At 31.8% G+C, this 21838-nt stretch overlaps 1 protein-coding gene and 1 long non-coding RNA gene across 2 annotated transcripts; one reads left to right on the top strand and one right to left on the bottom strand.

Annotated features, from left to right (window-relative positions):
• Positions 1-7684: 7684 nt before the first annotated feature.
• Positions 7685-9918, top strand: LOC115716284 (geraniol 8-hydroxylase). Its single transcript, XM_030645045.2, has 2 exons — positions 7685-8762; positions 9062-9918. The coding sequence occupies exons 1-2, from the start codon at positions 7794-7796 to the stop codon at positions 9683-9685; spliced, it is 1593 nt and encodes a 530-aa protein (XP_030500905.2). The 5' UTR covers positions 7685-7793; the 3' UTR covers positions 9686-9918.
• Positions 9919-18176: 8258 nt separating this feature from the next.
• LOC115713661 (uncharacterized) lies at positions 18177-18787 on the bottom strand. Its single transcript, XR_009687951.1, has 4 exons — positions 18662-18787; positions 18454-18560; positions 18277-18337; positions 18177-18193 (listed from the first exon to the last, which is right to left on the bottom strand). It is a non-coding gene; the product is annotated as an uncharacterized LOC115713661 (long non-coding RNA).
• Positions 18788-21838: the final 3051 nt, after the last annotated feature.

Below are 21838 nucleotides of genomic sequence, written 5' to 3'. Positions count from 1 at the left end.
CTTCCGCTCAGATCTCTAACCCTCGTATCCTTTCTGTAGCAGAGTATAATCAAGATCTGAGCCCAAATATCCTTCTTCTTCAAGTTTGATCCTTCACAGTCTTCCAATCTATGATTGAGTTACTGCTTGCTGTGTGTGGGCACTCACTCTTTTACTAGGGTCGAAATTGATGAAGGGAAAAGAGAAGAGAGGGTTTCGGCCAGGTATAGAAAGTGGGGAAGGCTCAGTTTTTCTGAAGAGAGAAATTTCTGTCAGAAAGGCTTGTGAAAACTTGTGATTTGACTGAGCCATCACTTTCTATTTATAGGCAACTACTAGGTTTAGGTTAGGAATTATTTGGCATTAAAATAATGAAAAAAAAAATCAATTTGAAACTCCACAATAAGTGGCCGGCCAAGGTGTAGTAGTGGGCCCCACTTGATTTTGCAGTTTTATCAAATTTTATTTCTATTTTCTCAAAAACGCTAATTTTCTAATTCTAACCTTTTAAATGCCAAAACTAATTATTTAATAACTAAAATAGATTATTAAATAATATTGTCATTTAATTTATTTATTAATTAGACATATAAAGTCCATTAATAAATAAATAAACCTAGAAACTCTTTTCTTTACAATTTCACCCCTGCTTAGTGAAAATTCATAAAATTAGACATAGTCTAACTTTAGAATTATAATTGATCAATCACGAATCAATTAATGAGTCTTACAAGCAGAATGTTCTCAAATAGAATGGGGACCATGGATCTATATGTTGAGCTTCCAATAAGTGAACCAAATTTACCAAGTAAATTCCTACTTATTAATTCTTCGTTGAATCCACTCTTAGAACTTAGAATTGCACTCTCAGACTTATATAGAGCATAATGTATGTTCCACGATATCAATATGCTATCTCATTTAACCATTGTTATAATCTTATTATGATTTAAAGATCCTCTATATAGATGATCTACATCGAGATGGGATTTCTTTACCGTTCTCACCCCTCAATGTATTTTGCCCCTTAAAACACTTAGCTACCTGTAAATGGTGTTTAGTGATCTAATGATTAGTCAGTTAAACAAGAGCTCATCCATTTACTTCTATTTGCTAAGCTCGAAGGGAATCATCACTTGACTTCTATACACCAGTAGAAGCTATAGATTTCATATTTATGTTCACCACTCCCACTCAATCATACTATCATGTTCCCAAAATATACGTATCACCCTGACCTAAAAGTAGGCTTAACTAATAATTCAAAGAACATGAATAGCACTCCTGAGTTGAGCCTAAGCATATCAGGATTTAGATTCTTTTAATCTTAAGATCAACTACTGATATTGACTTGGAAAGATATATATAACGGTAAGTTTGTAATATCTTAACTTAGTTACAATATCGGTCCAGTCCAATGTATACTCCATACATTCGAAACTAGTATACTTTACTAATATCCTGGAAAGAACATAACACTTACTCCAAGTGTAAGTACACATCATCGCTGATTATCACATTAGTGTAAATCCAATAACACTGATGAAATAGGGACTTATTCTTTTGAGTCATATGATCACAATCACATTCCACTGTGTTGACGATACTGTAATTGTGAATAAACATATGATCTGGATTTAACTGATTCTGTGTGTAAATATAATAAACATATTTAAACCATTAGCATTTATAATTCATGCAAACATCAATCACTTCAAATTTCTTATATTCATAACTAATCAGATTGTAAAGAGTTTTATTTAGGGCATAAAACCCAACAAAGTCTCCTTATACCCTAGAGGTAGAGTCTTGGAAACATCTCCATGAAGATCACCATGGAGAAATGCATTGTTCACATCAAGTTGTGTAAGAACCAACCATGGATTGCAGCCAAGGCAATGATAAGTTTGATTGTTACCATTTTTGCAACAAGTGCAAATGTATCAAAATAATCTACACCTTTTTGTTGATTGTAACCTTTAGCCACCAACCTAGCCTTGAACCTTTCAATGCTAACATTAGCATTAAGCTTGATCTTGTAAGCCCACTTACAACCAATAACATGTTGATGAGGGGGTAGGCTCACAATGATCCAAGTATTATTCTTTTCAAGGCCTGCAATTTTAGTATCCATTGCATTATCGCACTCAAAAAAATTGAGCAACTCAGTAGCTGGATATGGAGAGTATGAGGGCACGAAATCTAGGTGACAATTTGGTGTAATTGTTAGGCTAAAATTAGTCTAAGTTCCGGGTCATATTTTCGGTTAGTTTTCACTCTTTGTTTCTAGTTTTAGGGCTATATTATGCTTGATTCTTTGGTTTCAGGTCCTCGGGCATTTAAAGAAAGTATGTACAAGAATTGAGGAAAAATGGTGAAAGAATCGAGAAGAAAAACCAAGATTGGTGTCGCTACCTGTTCCAGTCGCGACGGGGAATTTGCCAGTCGCGACGGGAACTGGCAGAAAGTTTTCAAGAAGTCGAAGTATAACTCCCGTCGCGACGGGGGCTTTGCCAGTCGCGACGGGGACCCAGAGACGGGATTTTTGGGCAGTTTCGTAATTTCACGAATTTGAAAGATGAGACTTGGTTTAAATAGAGAGAGTTCGTGAAAATTAGGGTTCATTCAGATTTAGAGCCCTAGAAACAAAGGAGGAGGCTAGAAGAGCAGCTTGTGGCGACCCAGATCAATTGCTTCAACTAGTTCTTTCTCTTCTCTTTAATTTTTCTATGCTATTTTCTGTTTCAATGTTAATTATGGATTTGATTATGGATGTTTTGAACTAAACTCCTATTTAGGGAGAATAATGAATGTTGTTTAAGTTTTTCCTAGTTAATGAATAATTGTCATTCCTCCATCTTGATTGTGAACACTATTCATATTTGTGTTTAATTTTCATGTGCAAGATTGATCACCTTTTACATGTTTTATGATCTCAATTCGAAATCTGAAAAGTGAGAATTGAGAATGCTAAAATTGGATAGTCTAGGTTTTGATGTGAAACGAAAGTATTTACATAGCCTTTGTGACATTTAGATTATTGCTTAATGCTGATTTCATGTTAGTTTAATTAAGAGATTAATTAGAGAGCATGAGATTTAGAACCTAGAAGATCTGAAAAGAGCTAGGTTAATTTATAATCTGTCATTCACTTCAAGAGAAGGATAGCAATTAGACATTAACATTGGTAACTTAACAACATGATTCGTCTCCCTATTCTCTTATCTTGATTAATATTCACTTGCTTCTTTACGCTTCTTGAATTTCATTCTTCTTTTTTCAATCATAAATACTTTTGATTTGCCAAATAGAATTATAAGTATAGTTTAGTAGTAATTAATCCAATTCCCTGTGGTTCGACCTCACTTGCGTGAGTATACTACTTGATTGCGTGCACTTGCGTAGTAATTAATAATTTTCGCAACAGTAATCAAGCACTTGAGACAATGGAAATGCAGTAGTAAAAGATCCATTAGTAGATAAAAAAACAATGATAATCATTGAGATATGCAGGTTTAACAGAAGCTCTATGGGGTCTAGAGGTTGAAGGAGTGTTATCAGATGGGGTAATTGAAATAGGATCAGATGAGGAGGTTGGAATAGGATCAGATGAGGAGATTGGAGTAAAATCAGATGATGACTGAGAAGTAAAATTGGAAAAAAATTGCACCTGTTCATTGGATAATGAATCAGTTTGCACAAATGGGAGTTTTTTTTCATGGAAGCTCACATCTTGAGCAAAAAACTCTATTGGTGTTGAGATCCATTAACTTGTATGCCTTCATTCTAGGAGGATATCCTAGAAAGACACATGGTGCAGCTCTAGGTGAAAACTTGGATCTGTTTTGAGGTAGAGTAGAAGCATAAGCCAAACATCCAAAAGCTTTTAGATGTTGGTATGCTGGTGTTCAGAGTGTAAGATTTCAAAGGGTGTTTTGTGTCCAAGATTAGAGGTAGGCACTCTATTAATGAGATATGCTGCTGTTGCAACACATTTATCCTAATATGTCAAAGGTATATGGGATTGAAAAAGTAATGCACGAGCAACATTTAATAGGTGTTGATGTTTCCTTTCCACAACAGAATTCTGTTGTGGTCTTTAGACACAAGAGTTATAGTGAATGATGCCTAGGGAACTAAACAATTCAGGAAATTTCAGTTCCTTAGCATTATCAGAACGAACACCCCTTGATTTGAACATTAAATTCTGTTTTAACAAGCTGCAAAAAATGAAGAATGACAGTTTGAGCTTCTGATTTATGCTTGATAAAATGAATCCATGTATATCTCGAGTGATCATCAACTATAATTATAAAATACCTATAGCCAGAAACAGTTAGGGTGTTAAATGGTCCCCAAATGTCAATGTGGATCAAATCAAAATTATGACCTGTAATGTGAGGATTGGAGGGCAATGGTAACCTTTTTTGGTTGGCAAAATGGCATATAAAACAATAAAAATGAGAAGAGTCATTAGCATTATGAAATTGCAAACTTTTATTCAATGAATGTGTCACAAGAGGGGTGGCCTAATCGATAGTGCCACATTGTGTCATTAGTGATTTTCGAATCAAAAAGGAAGAAAAAACAAAAGGAACATCAGATGGCATAGGAACTTGTAAGTAGTAAAGGTTTTCTTTTCTTTCACCCATCCCAATCTTCTTCTTGCTCACATTGTCTTGAATAACACAGTAAGTATGATAGAAAAAATACTAAACATCAATTATTGATGTTACTGATAACAAATTGCAATAAAATTTAGGGACATACAACACATTAGAAATTGAAAAATTAGGAGAGATCTAAATTGTACCAAGACAAGACACTTTTGCACAAGAATTTGTAGGTAAATTACAGATTTTATGGATGAATTATGATAAAAAAACAGTGAAGAGTGAAATATCATGGCAAACATGATGAGTGGCACTTGTATCAATGATCCACTTAGATTTAAAATTAAGAAAATGTTTACCAATGAAATGAGAAGCTAAAGGAGGATCACTTTGATTCCCTGTAGTTCAATCAGTAGACTTTTGAGAAAAGATTGCCAAGATGTGTTGATACTGCATAGACACGATTGACCAAGTCTTGATTACCATCAGTATTTTCCCTAGATTTCATTTCCATATTGCTAGTAACATTAGCAGCTTATGGTTTTCCACCATTATTTCCATATGAGTTGCCATTTTGAGTGTTAGGTTTTCCAATAGGTACTGTATTTCTGTTTGGAAATCTTCCATATAGATGATGCCCTAGTGGATGCCCATTCAACCTGTAGCATTTGTCCATTGTGTGACCTAAAATGCCACAGTGACTACATGACATTTTAGGTTTGTGTGGTTGGACATTACCAGCAAAACCACCATCATTGGATCCAGATTTATCATTTTCAGTGTGTGGAATAAACAGACATCTTTGTCATTCTTCCTGAATCACAGTAGAATAAACTTTGTTGATGTTTGGAAGAGGATCTTGCATCAAGATATGGGAACGGGCATTACTGAAGGACTCATTTAGAGAGATGAGAAATTCAAGAACACGATCCTCATCCTGGTATTGTTGAATGATTTTCATAGCCCCACAGCTGCAAATTGGTTGTGGCCGATATTCTTGAATCAAATCTCATAGGGATTTGAGTCGAGTAAAGTAGGTTGTGATATTGTTCGATCCTTGAATAAGTCCCTGTTTGGTTCGAATAGTTTTGAAAACGCGTGGAGCATTCTTTTGATTGAACTGCTCCTCAATATGAGACCATATCGTGGCAACATTATCAATATACATGATGCTCTCTGCAATATCATCGGTGACAACATGAAGAATCCATGGGATGACAATACTGTTGCATCGATTCCAGATGTCAAAGTCTTCATCATCTTCATTAGGTGCAGGGAGCTTTCCATTGACAATTTTTAGCTTGTTCCTAGCTATTAAAGCCACAGTCATAGATTGTCTCCATGAGCTATAATTTTCACATCCTTCCAAGATCTTTGGAACCAGACTAACGCCAGGGGTGATCACTGTTAGACAAGAAGAAGGGATTTCGTGCATCATCAGAGTAGGATTGAGAAGTGTTGTCGAGAACGAAAAATCGATTAGAGTTATCAACAGTGCTCCTAGTTTGAACTCCCTCACCCCGCGCCACTGTAGAGCACACTCAAGGCTCTTATACCATATTAGTGCGGAAAGAGAAAATAGAGAAGAAGAAGATAAGAAGGAATAAACTAATTCTATTATTATTACAATAGAATTAGCTAACTGAATTATAATTAACTAGCTAACTAATCCTAACTGTTTCTAAGCAACTAAGACTCAAGAATACAAAGCTAAGCCTAAGTCTAATAATTATTTATATTTTTTAATTGTTTTACATGATAAACCCATTATTTTTGTTTTATATTTTTAGTAATAAAATTAATTAAATATTAAATTTTCTATCAAATTTTATAATTATACATTAGTAACACAATACGAAAATTTGATACAATTATATCACAAAATTAATTTTTTTTTATAAAAAAAATAACACAAATTTTATGTAAAATTACATCCAACATCACCATGAAGTGTTACCTTACAAATGGTTTACAATTTCTCCAAATAAATATCAAATTAAAATATAGGAAACTCAATATCTAATTGTGCAAAAAAAGTGTGTATAAATCAATCTAATTCATTGACAACCGACTGATTCAATTATAACTGACCGCCAAACATTGAAGATCCAATTGTGATAAAATCGAATTTGATGCTAATTTTGAATATTCAATTGGATCGGATCGGATGTTGGATGGAGTATCCAAAAATTCAATACATCTAACATCCAATTGAGCTAATTAGTATTTTCATTTAGTTTGTATGTGTAATTAGATTTTATTTCGGTATTGCCGTGGTTGCTAAAAACTATTTGGGTGAGGTGGTCTGGGTGCATTCAGCTAGACTGGACTATGCAGATGCTCTTTGTGGAGAGGCGGCAACTGTTTGCTAAGCTCTGGAAACCGCAAAGCTCAACGGTCACAAATTTGTCATCGTGGAGAGTGACTCTAGGGTCGTGATCAACTCTCTCAACTGCGCTTCGTCTTGTTGGGAGATTGAGAATTACTCTAATTGTTGCTTAGAGCTCTCTAAATATTTTAATGGTTGTTTGTTTTCGTGTATTCTCAGAACTTGTAATTTTGTTGCCCATAATGTGGCTAAGTGGGCATTCACCCATAATCGATTTGGTCGGTTACCTATCTCTCAAATTGCGAAAGATTTATTTTGTAATGACCACGAGGTCTAGCTTCTGTTCTTATTAATAGACGTTTATTCATTCAAAAAAAATAAAAATTAACATTAAAATTTTACTCTTTTTTTTGGATTGGAATTCAATACATGATCTAAAATACTAGAAAGATTCGATCTGATCTAAAAAATACTAATTTTAAAATATTAAATTAATCTAAATTAAACCAATAAATAGAACCGATCCAACTTAATATGTAATGAATATTTGATCGATTCGATCACTTAAATTAATTAAATCGAATCGGATAATAAAATTTAACATCTAATATATAATTAGACTGAGGGTAAATAAACATCCTCTGCTACAAATAATAATACCACACATCCGTGTTGTACCCAATTAATGCTCTTTAACCCGAGATTTTTTTTTTTTTTTTTAAATAAAAAATTAAAAGATTCGGCTAATGATACGTTTGAAACAAAATCCTCTAAAGACAAAAATAAACACATATAAATACAATGCCTACCTTTCGCCCATTAATATACCCAAAAAATTCTCGATCTTTCATATTTTGTAACGTGTTGTCACCATGACGCCCACCATCACCAGCACAACCTTGCTAAACTTCTTGAAACATAACGTCGACTTGACGCGCGTGTGCTTCACTCTCTCCGCTGCTGCCGTTGTCTTCCTCCTACTAATTCATCTCAAATTACGGGGTAAACGGGCCTCCCCGCCGTTACCGCCAGGCCCACGTGGGCTGCCCTTATTGGGCAACCTTTTATCTCTGGATCCAGAGCTCCACAGCTACTTCAGAGATTTGGCCCAAACTCACGGCCCAATATTGAAGCTTCAGTTGGGGAACAAGGTTGGTATAGTTATCACCTCACCTTCTTTAGCTCGTGAAGTTTTAAGAGAAAACGACGTCGTTTTCGCTAATCGCGACGTCCCAGTCGCCGGCCGTATAGCCACCTATGGTGGATACGACATCGTTTGGACCCCGTACGGTCCTGAATGGCGTATGCTTAGAAAAGTCTGCGTTCTCAAGATGCTCAGCAATACCACCTTGGACTCCGTCTATGAACTCCGGCGCCGGGAGGTTCGTCAAACTGTTGGCTACTGTTACAGTCGGGTCGGGTCACCCGTTAACGTTGGGGAGCAGATGTTTCTGACCATTCTGAATGTGATTACGAATATGCTTTGGGGTGGGGCTGTGGAGGGAGACGAGAGAGATTCGTTGGGCGCTGAGTTTCGGCAGATTGTTTCTGAGATGACTGATCTTCTGGGTAAGCCTAATTTGTCGGACTTTTATCCGGGTCTTGCTCGGTTTGACCTTCAAGGGGTTGGAAAGCAAATGACTAAGCTGGCTCTTAGATTCGATATGATGTTCGAGAAATTGATTGCTCAACGTTCTTCTTCGTCTTTGAAGATTCGGGACGAGAGAGATAGTAGTGGTGGTGGTCAGAACAGAGATTTCTTGCAGTACTTGTTGGAATTGAAAGAAGAAGTTGATTCTAAAACACCATTGACGATTACCCATGTGAAAGCTTTGCTTATGGTACACACTTTTTTTATCTCTATATAGTACCGCTGTGTTATTGGGATTTGACACTTTATATATCTTCACGTTAAGGTGAAACAGAGGAGCTAAAGCTCAATTTTTGAAGACTTTAATTCACAAATTTAGTAACAAGTTTTTGAACAACTTATTCATGTTAACTGATATTAATGGCCTTGAGAAACTGTAAGAGATTTAAACAAATGAAGTTTTTTTTTTCTTGAATTTATTTTAAGTATAAACAGTACTACGGTTTCATCAACCAATTTTCATGTTTTTGTTTATAAATGTTTAAACAGGATATGGTTGTGGGTGGGAGTGACACATCCTCTAATACAATCGAGTTTGCCATGGCTGAAATCATGAACCAGCCAGAGATTTTAAAGAGAGCCCAACAAGAGTTAGAAGCTGTAATTGGCAAAGACAACATAGTAGAGGAGTCTGACATTCATAAGCTACCTTACTTACAAGCTGTGATGAAAGAAACTCTGAGGCTGCACCCAGTTCTACCATTGTTAGTGCCTCATTGCCCAAGTGAAAGTTGCACTGTGGGAGGCTACACCATTCCAAAAGGCTCTCGGATTTTCATCAATGTTTGGGCCACACAGAGAGACCCTTCCATCTGGGAGAATCCCCTCAAGTTTGATCCAGAGAGATTCTTGAACAACAGTAAATGGGACTTTAGTGGAAGTGACTTTAACTACATCCCATTTGGTTCTGGTAGAAGAATATGTGCAGGGATAGCCATGGCTGAGAGGATGGTGATGTATTCACTAGCTACTCTTTTGCATTCTTTTAACTGGGAATTGCCTCGTGGAGAGAAAATGGATCTTGCAGAGAAGTTTGGAATTGTTCTTAAGAAAAAGATTCCACTAGTTGCCATTCCTACCCCAAGGTTATTGGATCGCTCACTATATGAGTAAACTACTTTAATAGTCAGTTCCTTGAAACACTACTGAGTTCTATATAGTTCTGTCTTTTAAGGTTCAATACTTGTGAACTCGTTAATTCTGAAATTGTAACTTTAATGAGCTCTAAATGCTGTCTGTTTGTGTTTAAAGTACTAGTCATTCGTTTTCTTATTGTTTTAAACTTTGGCTGTGGCTAATTCAATGACGAGAATGAGAATAAATTAGGTGTATGTTGTTTATGTTAATATGATACCATTTAGTTCCTGTGTTGTCTTTTGGCCTGGCTTGACACCTGTGATACTGTTGTAATTGTTTACAAAATCAAAGGCATTCGCTTTTACGATGGAATCTATATATCTCGGACGGCTCACAAACAAAAAGGTACGTATAAACAAAAGTAATTTTTTTTAATATTATACTTAAAATTAATTTTATTTACAAAAATACTTTTAATAAAATTATTTATAAAATTACTGATATCCACGTTAGCAAAAATACCAAAATTTAAAATAATTATTGAAAATGAAAAAGAATTGAAAAATCTAGCTTTCAAAAATTTCAATGTTATGCAAATATTAAAAAAAAAGTAACCTTTTAGTTTCTTTTGATGTAAATAATATATTAATTAGTTACTTTTTATTATAAAAAATATTTCAAGATAATTGTTTTCTCATACCTATTTGGTTGCTTATTTTAATCAGTTGGACTTTAAAAATATGATTTTATTTAATAGTTTTTAGGCTATATTTTGTTATTTTATTATTTAAGATACCTTGAGTCTTCTTTTTAACTATTTTAAACTATATTTTGAATTGTGGGAAACATATATATTTTTTCCAAGATAAAAAATATAAAAGTAGCTTTTTTTTTTTTTTTTCATAAATTATTAACAAAGAAGTAACTAAATTTTAAATTAGAACAAAAGCCAACTAATTTTGAGGGTTATTACAATAAATATTATAATATTTCATATTTAAAAGTTTTCTAGTATCTAAATAAGTAACACCAACACTATTTATACAACATGAAAGCAGGGTCGGTCCTGAGTTGAAATGGGTCATAGATAATTTTTTTTTTTGAATCCTTACTATAAAGATAAATAGTATTTTTAAAAATTATCAAAAAAATATGTATATTTTTTAAAAGATATTGTTTTTATTTGGACCCCTAAAATGAGTAGGCCCTAAACGTGGGCCTAACCCGTCTATACCTAGGGCCGCCCTACATGAAAGAAGAAGTTATGTTTAGGGATTTTTTAGGAATATACTAAATTAGGTAACTTTTTACAAAAATAACGTTATTTTTGAAATGGGAACATAATGACGTGACACGTCATCGTCTTCCCCACGGTAACCTTCAATGGAGCAAAGGTTATTTTTCTTTAATCTTAGCTTTTTTATTTTTATTTTTTAGTTTTTTTTTATATATATATTATGTTGTATGATTTTGAAGATGTTTTTTATACTGTTGTTTTTTTTTTTTTTATTTTTGTTTCATGTTGTTCATTGGTGTTGATTTAGCTTTTTTTGTTTTTCTAAGTAGTTTTATTGTGAGTTTTTTATATATATTTTTGTTTAGTTTTTTTTTATTTGATATGTTGTTGATTTTTTTTTTTTATACTGATTCGTTATATATTTTTTTTTTGATTTAGTTTTCATATTTTTTTTTCTTTTTCAGTATGTTATTTTTCATTCATTTTAGTTTTTTTTTTTTTTTTTTTTTTTCTGTATGTTGCATTTTTGAAAGTCTTTTTTATGTTGTGTTGTTGTTTTTGTTTTTGTTATACAGCCTAAAACGGGATTACAAAGCCCATTATAGAAAGTGTTAAAAATAGAAAATTACCAAAAAAAAGGGCAACTATATATACAGAAACTTAACATAACAAAAACAACGTTATTTTTGAAAATAATTGCCAAAATAAGGTGGCCCATGAAAATTTCCCCTATGTTTACCATATCTTAACTCGTCAAATGAGAAATAACCTCAAATAGCCAAATATATGGGAAATTTACGTGGTTTACTAACTTTTGTCATTTTTTTACAAAAATACTACCAGGCGGTATTTTTTACATTTATACTGTATTTTTTTATAAGTTTCATACTGCAGTATACTGTGTTAAGTTTTTACTGGTATTGTACTGGTGTTTTTTAGTTGTTCCACTGGTGTTTTGAGTTGTTCTGTTTTGTGGTCTACTAGTGTTTTATAAAAATACAGTATTTTTGTAAACTTTTCCGTGTGACAGTATTTTTGTAAAAGTTACCCAAAATTCCAGTATTTTTGTAAATTTCCCAATATAAAAAGAACACTAATTAATTTATAGATTTTAATAATGTAATCAAAATTAGTATAATAATAATTATTATTATTGATAAATATTTAATTATATACCTAATTTTAAAATTATTATCAAATATAATATTAGTCATTTAAATTATACAATGTGCAGTAGTATTGTACTGCATATATAAACAATTCTTTGTATTTTTTTTATTAGTGTTAGTACCAAAGTCAGTTGTCATTTTCTTTTTTAAAAGTTATAATCATTTTAATAATCTTATTGAAATAATTCTAAGCTTATATAAATTTATACTATAGTAATTTTTATATATAAAATTACAAATAATTTTAGTAACTTATGACTATTTGACATATTGAATTTTGTTTAAGTTATTGGTTAATTATTTTTTCATTACAAAATAAATAAGTAAATAAATAAATAAATAAAAAAATAAAAAAATAAAAATTATAAGATTACTTTTGATTCCTAACATTTTATTCGGTAAAAATATCTTATCCTTCCCTTCCCATGTATCAAACTTATAAAGTATAACAAATTATTATAAAGGCTTTTAGCAAAATTAAAGTAGATCATTATTTTAAGTGTAACTCATAAGTAAAATATTTCCAGTTTCTTAATAAGCTATTTTAGAAGTCTATCAAAATTTATTTATAAATTAAGTATACAATTGGAATACAATCTTGTAACCTCTCAATATAAAATAATTAAATACTTTATAGTAATTTATAGTTGTTTGATATATTGAATTTTTGTTTAAAGATTTTAAAAAATGATTAATGGTTAACTAAATAAAAAAGAAACTATTATATTACTTTTGATTTTGGTCATCTTCAATAATAGCTAAAAAATATATACTTTTTGCATATTATAATAATCACCTTAAAAAGTAGATTGAAATAGTATAATTTTTGAGACTAAACGATTATAATTGTAGTAAGAAAAATATTTTAAACTCATCAAAAATATAAAAATGAAAGAGAAATATTTTTTTAATACACTGATACTTCAAACATTTAAATAGACAACGACAAATCTATAAATTATTTAGTATTAAGGTCACTTGGCGTAATTTACTCTAAACAAAATGCGTCTAATGTAAATGTTGATTATACACATAGCTATTTGAAGCATTATTGTGAATAGGCTTTTATCTAAATCAAGAAGCAACGATATAGACTTGAACTAAGCCTACAAATTGGAATCCAAACCTATGCAAAGTGATCGTTAGTTCAAGAAACTCTTCTACTAAATCTAATAAACTCAATGATGACGATTTGGTCCTATTTTGTTACATCTGCAGCACAATGTCTAAAGCTTGGTTTTGGTACAAAACTCAAGATCATCATCACCACCTACAGCCTACAGTGCTAGCGACCTTGAGAAAAAGTTCGCTATTTGAAGATGCTTAGTAACACCATGTTGGACTTGGTTCACTCTATGCCCCTGGATGTTGCAAATAATATCACTTTTAATTTTTTTTACGTAGTGATTAGAATTACTCGTGAATTTAAGATTTATTGTCTAATTGAAGGGTATCCCTTCCCGAACTATGAGCTGCTAAAGTAAGCGAGTCACATGGGACAAAATTGCCCCAAAAAATTTAGGTAATAAATCTATAATGTAATCAAACAATGCATCAGAAGAGCTAGAGTTTCAGCTTGTAATCCTTAAATATTACTTGAGACTTCTCAAAAACAAAACACCAAAAAAAAAAAAATTGCATTAGAATGGCTATCTACGAACAAAATAATACATCAATAAAATACTAAGTTCTAAATCTCTATCACTTGATTCAATCAAATAAAACCAAACCTAATGAAACAAAATTACACAAAATTAAAAACTACCTACCCAAAGGGGTTTTGCTTTGGCTACTTGAGAACCATCAATTGACAAAACTGTCTGAGAAATTTAGACAATATAGTTATAAGAACAGTAGCTAGCAACGCTACACAACTATCATGACAATTCCATAAAATATCTACAAAGCAGAATAAAAATAAAAGATGACTTAGCATCATAATAATGATATTAATAAATAAACCGAAGAAGAAAATTCTCAAAAATTTATATAAAAACATCTCTCCAACATATTTGATTAAAAATAAACTAATAGGCAAAGTCTCCGTAATCATAAACTTTCCCAAAAAAACCCCAAAATAAAATAAAAAACTCTATTCCCAGAATTTAATAATAAAAGTAGATAATGTCAAAAAATTATACTAAAAATAATCCAAATTATAATATATAAAAATAAGAAATAAATAAAAAATTAAATTCTTATATGTTAATAACAGAAGAAATGTTGAGGTAGAAGCCATGAGCACAAGATGAGCCAGTAGTAATAAAATAGTCTACAAAATGGCCTCGCTCTAGTTACGACAATGACAGAAATCCCCACCGTAGCTTCAAAGACATGTTGTGAGGACTAATTCTCTTGGCCATGGCGGTTGGGGTCATCCCCCAAATTTAAATAGACCATACAGAAAGACTAGTCTAAACAATTAGGACCAAAGCCATAGTTATTAGTATACAAAAGCCTTGAAAGGCATCAAAAGTATCTAACCTTTAATAATTATTCATAAATTCTCATGATGCAAAAATGCTTCCAAGTCTATACTATCAAATTGAAAACTACACCTTAAAAATTACAATTAATAAATAAATCAACTTAACAATCTTCAAAAGCTAATAAAAAAACCATTCATATTATAAAAGAAAATAATGTGTTGACCTTGTTTTAGTTAATGATGTAGAATTAATAAAATGATAATATAAGTATTTGAATAATAAAAATAATAAAGAACTGTGAGTATTTAAAAATATAATATTGTAATGATGTAAATAAATTATAGAAAAGCTGATATATGATATATTATAGATATTTGATGTAAAATAGAGAAAGTAAAATTTTAATAATATATTTTAAAAGATAGTAAAGATAAAATGGGAGTGGATTTAGCTACAAGTAGAGAAATATTATTCATTGAGTTATAAATTTTATATTAATTTTTTAAAACCTCTATTTTTACATGTAAAACACTTTTAATATATGTATGTGATATTAGTATTATTTTATTTATTTACATTTTTTAAAATGAATAAAATATATTATGTTGAACGATAAAAAAAAAAAAAAAGAGGAATAAATAAATTTATTATTATTTCATTATTGGTTTTTAAAATAATAATAATAATAATAATAATAATAATAATAATAATAATAATAATAATAAATATCAGTCAAATAGAGAGAAAATAGGATCTCAACTCCCCACTCCCCTATTTTTACTCATCCTTTACGTTACAGGATAAAAAAACATAATAATAATTTTATTGGAAAAAATAGGGTCTATAAATAGGAGAAGTTGAGAACAGAAAAAGGATCGATACTTTGAAAAAAAGAAAATCTGAGAAGGAGAGAAAAGAAACACAGAAAAAAAAAACTACGATATTTTTCTACCAACAATCAAAAAGCTTGGGTAAGTGTTTAGGGAATGATCTCATTCCTATTTCTTTTTTCTTTTGATGTTTATTTTGCTCCTCTCTCGTTCTGATTTTTTTTGTTGTTTCTCTATTCACTTATGGAATGCCCTCATTCCATAAATGAAAATGGATGCCCTCATCCATGGGATGCCCTCATTCCACTAAAAATTTGGATGATTTCATCCATGGAATACTCTTATTCCACTAAAATTAAATTTATGGAATGCTCTCATTCCATTAAATTTATGGATGCCCTCATCCATGGAATGCCCTCATTCCACCAAAAAAATTTGGATGCTCTCATCCATGGAATGCCCTCATTCCACTAAACAAATTGGATATTTTTTATAAAAAATGCTCCCATTCAAAGAAAAAAAAGACACCATCGAAAGTATATATAAAATTTGATATGTCTTGTATCTGAAATGTATAAAGTATAAAATATACTACTCGAATGGTATAAAAAATTGCAGTCAAAATATCATCTTTCTGTTGGATCATCTAAAATTATATATACATATAAATTAGTACGATGATATGTGGGCCGAGTGGTGTGTTAAAGTGATATACGACTACTCGAGAGTGATTGTGAAAACAAGTCTGCTACAATAATAGTATACCAAAAGACATAATTTTTCATCAAAAAAATCTGATTTGATGGTTCGCTATTATATATGTATGAATCAGTAAAAGTAATATGTGTATATATATGTATATATGCCAGTTCAGTTATATATATATATATATATATTATAGGAGAGGTCTGTTGTCACGCATGTGATTTTTGAGTGACTAGTGCTGCACACTTTTAATAGCCATTAGATTGTATTGATTTTGATCTAAAGGCTGATATTACACACTTCATATATTATTTCTATATAATATTATGTTTGATAAATAAAGGGGTATTTGACTTGAAAATGGGAAGTACAACCGGTTGTAACCAGTTGCAAAAATATTGGTTTTCGCGCCCATTTAGTAAAGTGAAGAAACACTTTCAACAAAACATGGCCCATTTAGTAAACTCCAAAATAAAGTGCTTATTCCTCTCATTTTCTCAAATTCGTACAAACTCTCCTTAAACCCTAAATTCTCTCCCTCCAATTGGGTCTCTCACCCAACCCACTTCGTCAGCTTTCCACCCTTTATCGCTAGCAGGTATTTACTCTTATTCTCCTTAAATCATGTCAATTGTCATTTGGGTACTTTGTAATTTTTTCCAAGTCCATTTTTGAGGTACTGGGTTGTTTGTGAGAGATTGTATTATGCAATTGCCGATGAATTTGGTCATCTTCTGAAAGTTGAAGTTCTTGATATTATTTTGAAGCTACAAGAAACATATCTGTATTTGAATATATCTCTGTACTTCAATCGTGTTTTAACTTTGTTTATTGGCTTAATCTTTGTAAAAGCGTTAGAACTAATATTGTTTAGAAACTGTAGTCAAATTTGGCTTTTCATTTCAAATTGTTTTCTGGGAAATTCACGAGTGAATTGGCAGAATAATAAAACAAGCTTTTTATTCTACTAGATTCAACAACATCTTTACGTAATTCGGTCTTGTTTAGTTTGTTTCTTTGCTTAATCTTGGTAGCGACATTAGAACTAAGAATTTTTTAAACTGTAGTCAAATTTGGCTTCTAATGTCAAATGGTTTTCTGAGAAAATTACTTGTGAATTGACCCAAAAATAAAACATAATTTTTATTCTAAAGATAATAATAGAAGAGGTTCTGACTTTGTTCTTTGTTCCAGGTCTTTTTAACAAGTGGCTACCAAGAAATTGGATTCTTGGAAGCTATTTCGTTTTGAATGGCCAAACGTTATTTGATTTTTGAGATTTTCCTTTATTCACATTTAACAATTTGAATGTTGATTTTAGTGTTACAAGTAGTTACAAATATGTTTCTTTTCGTGTCAAATTATTACATTCTAATGAAAGAAATATAGTTCTTTTGTGAGCCATCATTGTTTGGTTCTTTTATATTTGTTCCTTCATTCTCTGAAACAATGTTTTACTGCTAATCAGTATGATTAGAATCCATTCTGACCTTTTATAGTCTCATTTATTCAATTGTATGTTGATCAGAACACTTCCCTTGTTAATTTTACATGACTACACAAATTGCATGTTGATCATTTTTCTTGTTCTTATTAGTTGTTTTTAGGGTTCTTAAACTCCTTTGCTACATCACAGAGGGTATCGCCACCGGAGAAGCTCGCGAAGAAGATGTTGCCTTGTCCTATGTAGAATTCTGGGAATCGTTTGTTACTTGTACAAGTAAGTCAATGTTCTTCTTCTCTCTCTCTCCCTCTCCATTAATATATAGAGGATCAGAACATGGTGTTCTTCCCATTTCTCTCTGTGTGTCTTCCTTTTAATCCTCAACCAGGATCAGAACCAAACTTTCAAAATGCTTTCAGATCAGACTTTAATAAACACACAAACAAACATATCAACCCGAGTTGTGAGTTAGGCGGGTTGAACAACCCATCCAACCAGCCCTGGAAACAAACTCCATTGTTAATTCAATCACGACTTATTAGGAAACAAACCTTTAAGTGAACATTAGAATTAATCCGGGATCTGATACCAACAACACTATGCTCTATAACACTATTAGTTAAGAAACTCCCATGAGATATGATTGAATCAACAATCTGTATAAACAACCAGAAAGAATATTAACAGTTGATTAAATTAAAAGCCAAAAATCGTTAGCTTCTTGGACCCCCTGCAAATAGGAAAGAAAAATTCAATAACTTGGGATATTTCATTATATAATAACACTTATACTCATTGCTATGAAGGTATTACCTCTGAGTTAGCAATGATAACATTCTTTCCAATTCTTGCATTTTTGTCAATGATGCATTCTCTGTGAAATGGACAAAAGATAATGGTTTTAAACATGAAATCCTTGCCCAATGTAACTTGACTAACAAAATCTATTTCTCTTAGTGGTAATAAAAAAACAAGAAGATTTCTTTGTACTTGATTTTTGTGTTTTCTCCTATTCCAATAGGAACTCCTCCCTCAGCAAACAATGAAGCCACTTCAGATTCTGTTTCATAAAAATCTGCTCCAAGCATCACAGTATCCTGCATGTTTTTTTTTTTTTTTTTTTTTCATTATTCAGTTTTTGGTGTTTTTCCCTCCAAACTCCATTGTTAATTCAATCACGACTTATTAGGAAACAAACCTTTAAGTGAACATTAGAATTAATCCAGGATCTGATACCAACAACACTATGCTCTATAACACTATTAGTTAAGAAACTCCCATGAGATATGATTGAATCAACAATCTGTATAAACAATCAGAAAGAATATTAACAGTTGATTAAATTAAAAGCCAAAAATCGTTGATATTTAGTTGATTGATTTAAATGTTTGTTGTAGATGTCATCAGGAAAGCGCAATGTCGATGAAGATGACAAGTCAGTTGCTAAGCGCACAAAGGCCTCCGACAAAGGGAAAAAAGTAGTTACCAATGAGGTAAATTTAACATGTATACGTAAATGTGTGATGTCGCATAATTATTATTTTCGGTTAATTTTTGGTATTCGGAATACAGAGCATCTTCCACACAGAAAATTGATCACTAAACAATAGTATGTTCCATGTAAATAACACCATAAATTGATGTAGATTGAGCTGAAAAGATGTTGAATGGGCTACAAATAATCACTAATGATGACCCTATGAGATTGTCCTATGACTATTAGGTCTGCAATAAATAATGCTCAGAATTCAGTTCTTCATGATCACACCGAACACAATGAAAGTATAATTTAGTCCAATCATACACTTGCAATGAACTAATGTCAACATATACCTACTCAAATTGAATGTTAAAGCCTTCCACAAATATAAAAATTAAAAAATACACAGTAATCATCAAAAGAAATTTTATGTCAAGCATGGCAATCATTTGCCAGGCAATCACTACAAAACATTAAGATACTTATATCTCTATTGATAAAAATAATAAATTGCAATAATTATTGAGTTTAATAAAACACAATGCATAACCCCTTTCCCTTAAGTTTTTTTTTTTTTTTTTTTTTTTTTTTTTTTTTCTGGCTAAGGTATCATCTTTAAGTACAAACCCCTAAAGAGTTTATTTTTATTTGTTCTGAAAAAGTTTATGAGATATATTCTGTATTTTGAACAATAAATTGAAATCCATAGCTACACAATCACTTTCATCATCAACAACAAAAATTATAGAATATATATAGCTCAATTCTATGGACCCACTAAGGATCTTGTATGTTCATAAGCCTTTTCTAACCTAACTTCTCTTTTTATTGGGTCCTCACTTACTGCTAATTCCCTCAATCATAGTCTTTCGTTCACTAATATGGCCTTTATACCAACCTTAACAATCCTCAGATGAATGTCAGTCATTAAAGTTAGCACTGCAATGTATCTATGGTCACAAATTAATTGAACCTTTATGCATATCAATAGTGCTTGTGAGAATTCTGATATGCATTACTAATTAAGTGCACACATTTGATATGATCATAACAAAATAATTCATTGTTGTGCTCGAAAGAAATCCCGCATAGATTTTCATTGCCCACCTTCTGAATTATAATCTTTCTTTACTAAAGAGAATCTACTCTTGAGTCCTTATGAAAAGGAAACATCCCTTCATTATTGAAACTTAAATTCACATACAAATACACCAACAAAACACATAAGAGTGTCCCTATCCTTCAATCCAATGACTAAAACATTCTTTAACCTTTTCATCTTAATATCTCATCTTACTAATTCAATTTTGAACCCTTGATAAACTTTCTCAGCCAACAAATTTCAAAGATATTAAACTACATGTTACATATTGTAGACAACAAATCTAGTTTATTAGCATGTCCTAAATCATTTGTAGGCAAGAAATCTTATCAAATCATATCACTGAGTCCAGCACAATGAAACCGTAATACAAGAATAGATGTTCTGTATGTTGTGAGTAGTTTTGTCCTGTAAAAGTTGACATGATCTTCTAATATAGACAAATTCTTTAGCTTTGTCGGTTACTAAGAAAGGTTCAGAAGTATCTCCTTCTTGAAGACATATACTCCCATGGAAGCAATATATGGCTTCTTTTCAGCCTCTTCCTTTGAAAGTCCCAAAACTGTTGTATCTACTTCCTAAAGAATTTACTGAATTTAGCATTAGCAGTTAAGTACTTAAATTCATACATAAATTCAAATTTTATTTTGGCATCATAATTCTGAGTATTACCATTCTCTTCAGCTCTTCTCCTTTAGGCTTTTCACTATTGATGCCTAATATCAAATGTTGCCTTGAAAAATTCAAGACAATCCATATTAGGTACCCTCTTGTTTGTAGCCATAAACTCTTCTAGTCTTCTTTAGTGTAATTCATGGGCTTGATATACTTGATATAATTATTATTAGGTACCCTCGCATAATTATTATTATTGTATTGTATTGCTAGATATACTTGATCTATGTGTAAAAGGTATAAATAATTTGATCTTTTACATTATTGCAGGAACAAAGTATAAACAACTCACTTGAACGTGCACTGCAACGTCTACTAGAAAAAAAAAGCATCAATAATTGCAGGGAAGATCACTGCAAAAGAAAAGATTAAGGAGCCAATAGTAGAGAGTGACAATGACGAAGATCGTTGTAGGGTCCAATGTAGATGCAGTCCAGAACGATTAAGAGAAATTGTGATCGGTTTGAACGAAGCACAAAAGAAAGTTATTTCAGATATAGGCTTCGGGTCCCTCCTTAATCCTGAAATTCCGTCAGTGCGTAGTTCTCTCATATGGTACTTGTACAACCATATGGATCTTGAAAAATTTAAACTAGTCCAACATGGGGTAATTTGAAATATTCTACACCCGCCTATGTTCAGGAAGACATATGGCCATACAGAAGACACTTCCATTCCATTATCCAACCAGGGAGGAACCTCATCCTCTACATGCTGCAACTGCATCTTAAGAGATGAAATGAAGGACAGGGATAAAAAGTTAGACACTACTTGTCAAGAACTACTAAGATTATTTGACTCTTTCAAAGCCGACATCTCTAAGGACATCGGAAAGGGCTTCGTCACTATGAAGCAATGTATCATTGACGAGGTTAAGGAATCTTTTATTCCAGAGCTTCGTGAAGCTATATTACCTGAGGTGAGAAAATCTGTGACAGCCGAGTTGCATCAAACAGTGATGAAAGAGTTGAGGCAGTCCGTGTTAATGGAGTTGAGGCAATCTTTACTAAAAGAACTGATGGAAGTTATTGATAAGGACGGGGAGAGAAATGATGAGGAGGCCGACAAAGAAATGATGGAAGTTAGTGATAAGGACGGGGAGAGAGATGATGAGGAGG

Source organism: Cannabis sativa, chromosome 5 (assembly GCF_029168945.1).
Source record: "Cannabis sativa cultivar Pink pepper isolate KNU-18-1 chromosome 5, ASM2916894v1, whole genome shotgun sequence".
Classification (NCBI taxonomy): Eukaryota; Viridiplantae; Streptophyta; class Magnoliopsida; order Rosales; family Cannabaceae; genus Cannabis; species Cannabis sativa.
This window is presented reverse-complemented; position numbering and strand designations above follow the sequence as displayed.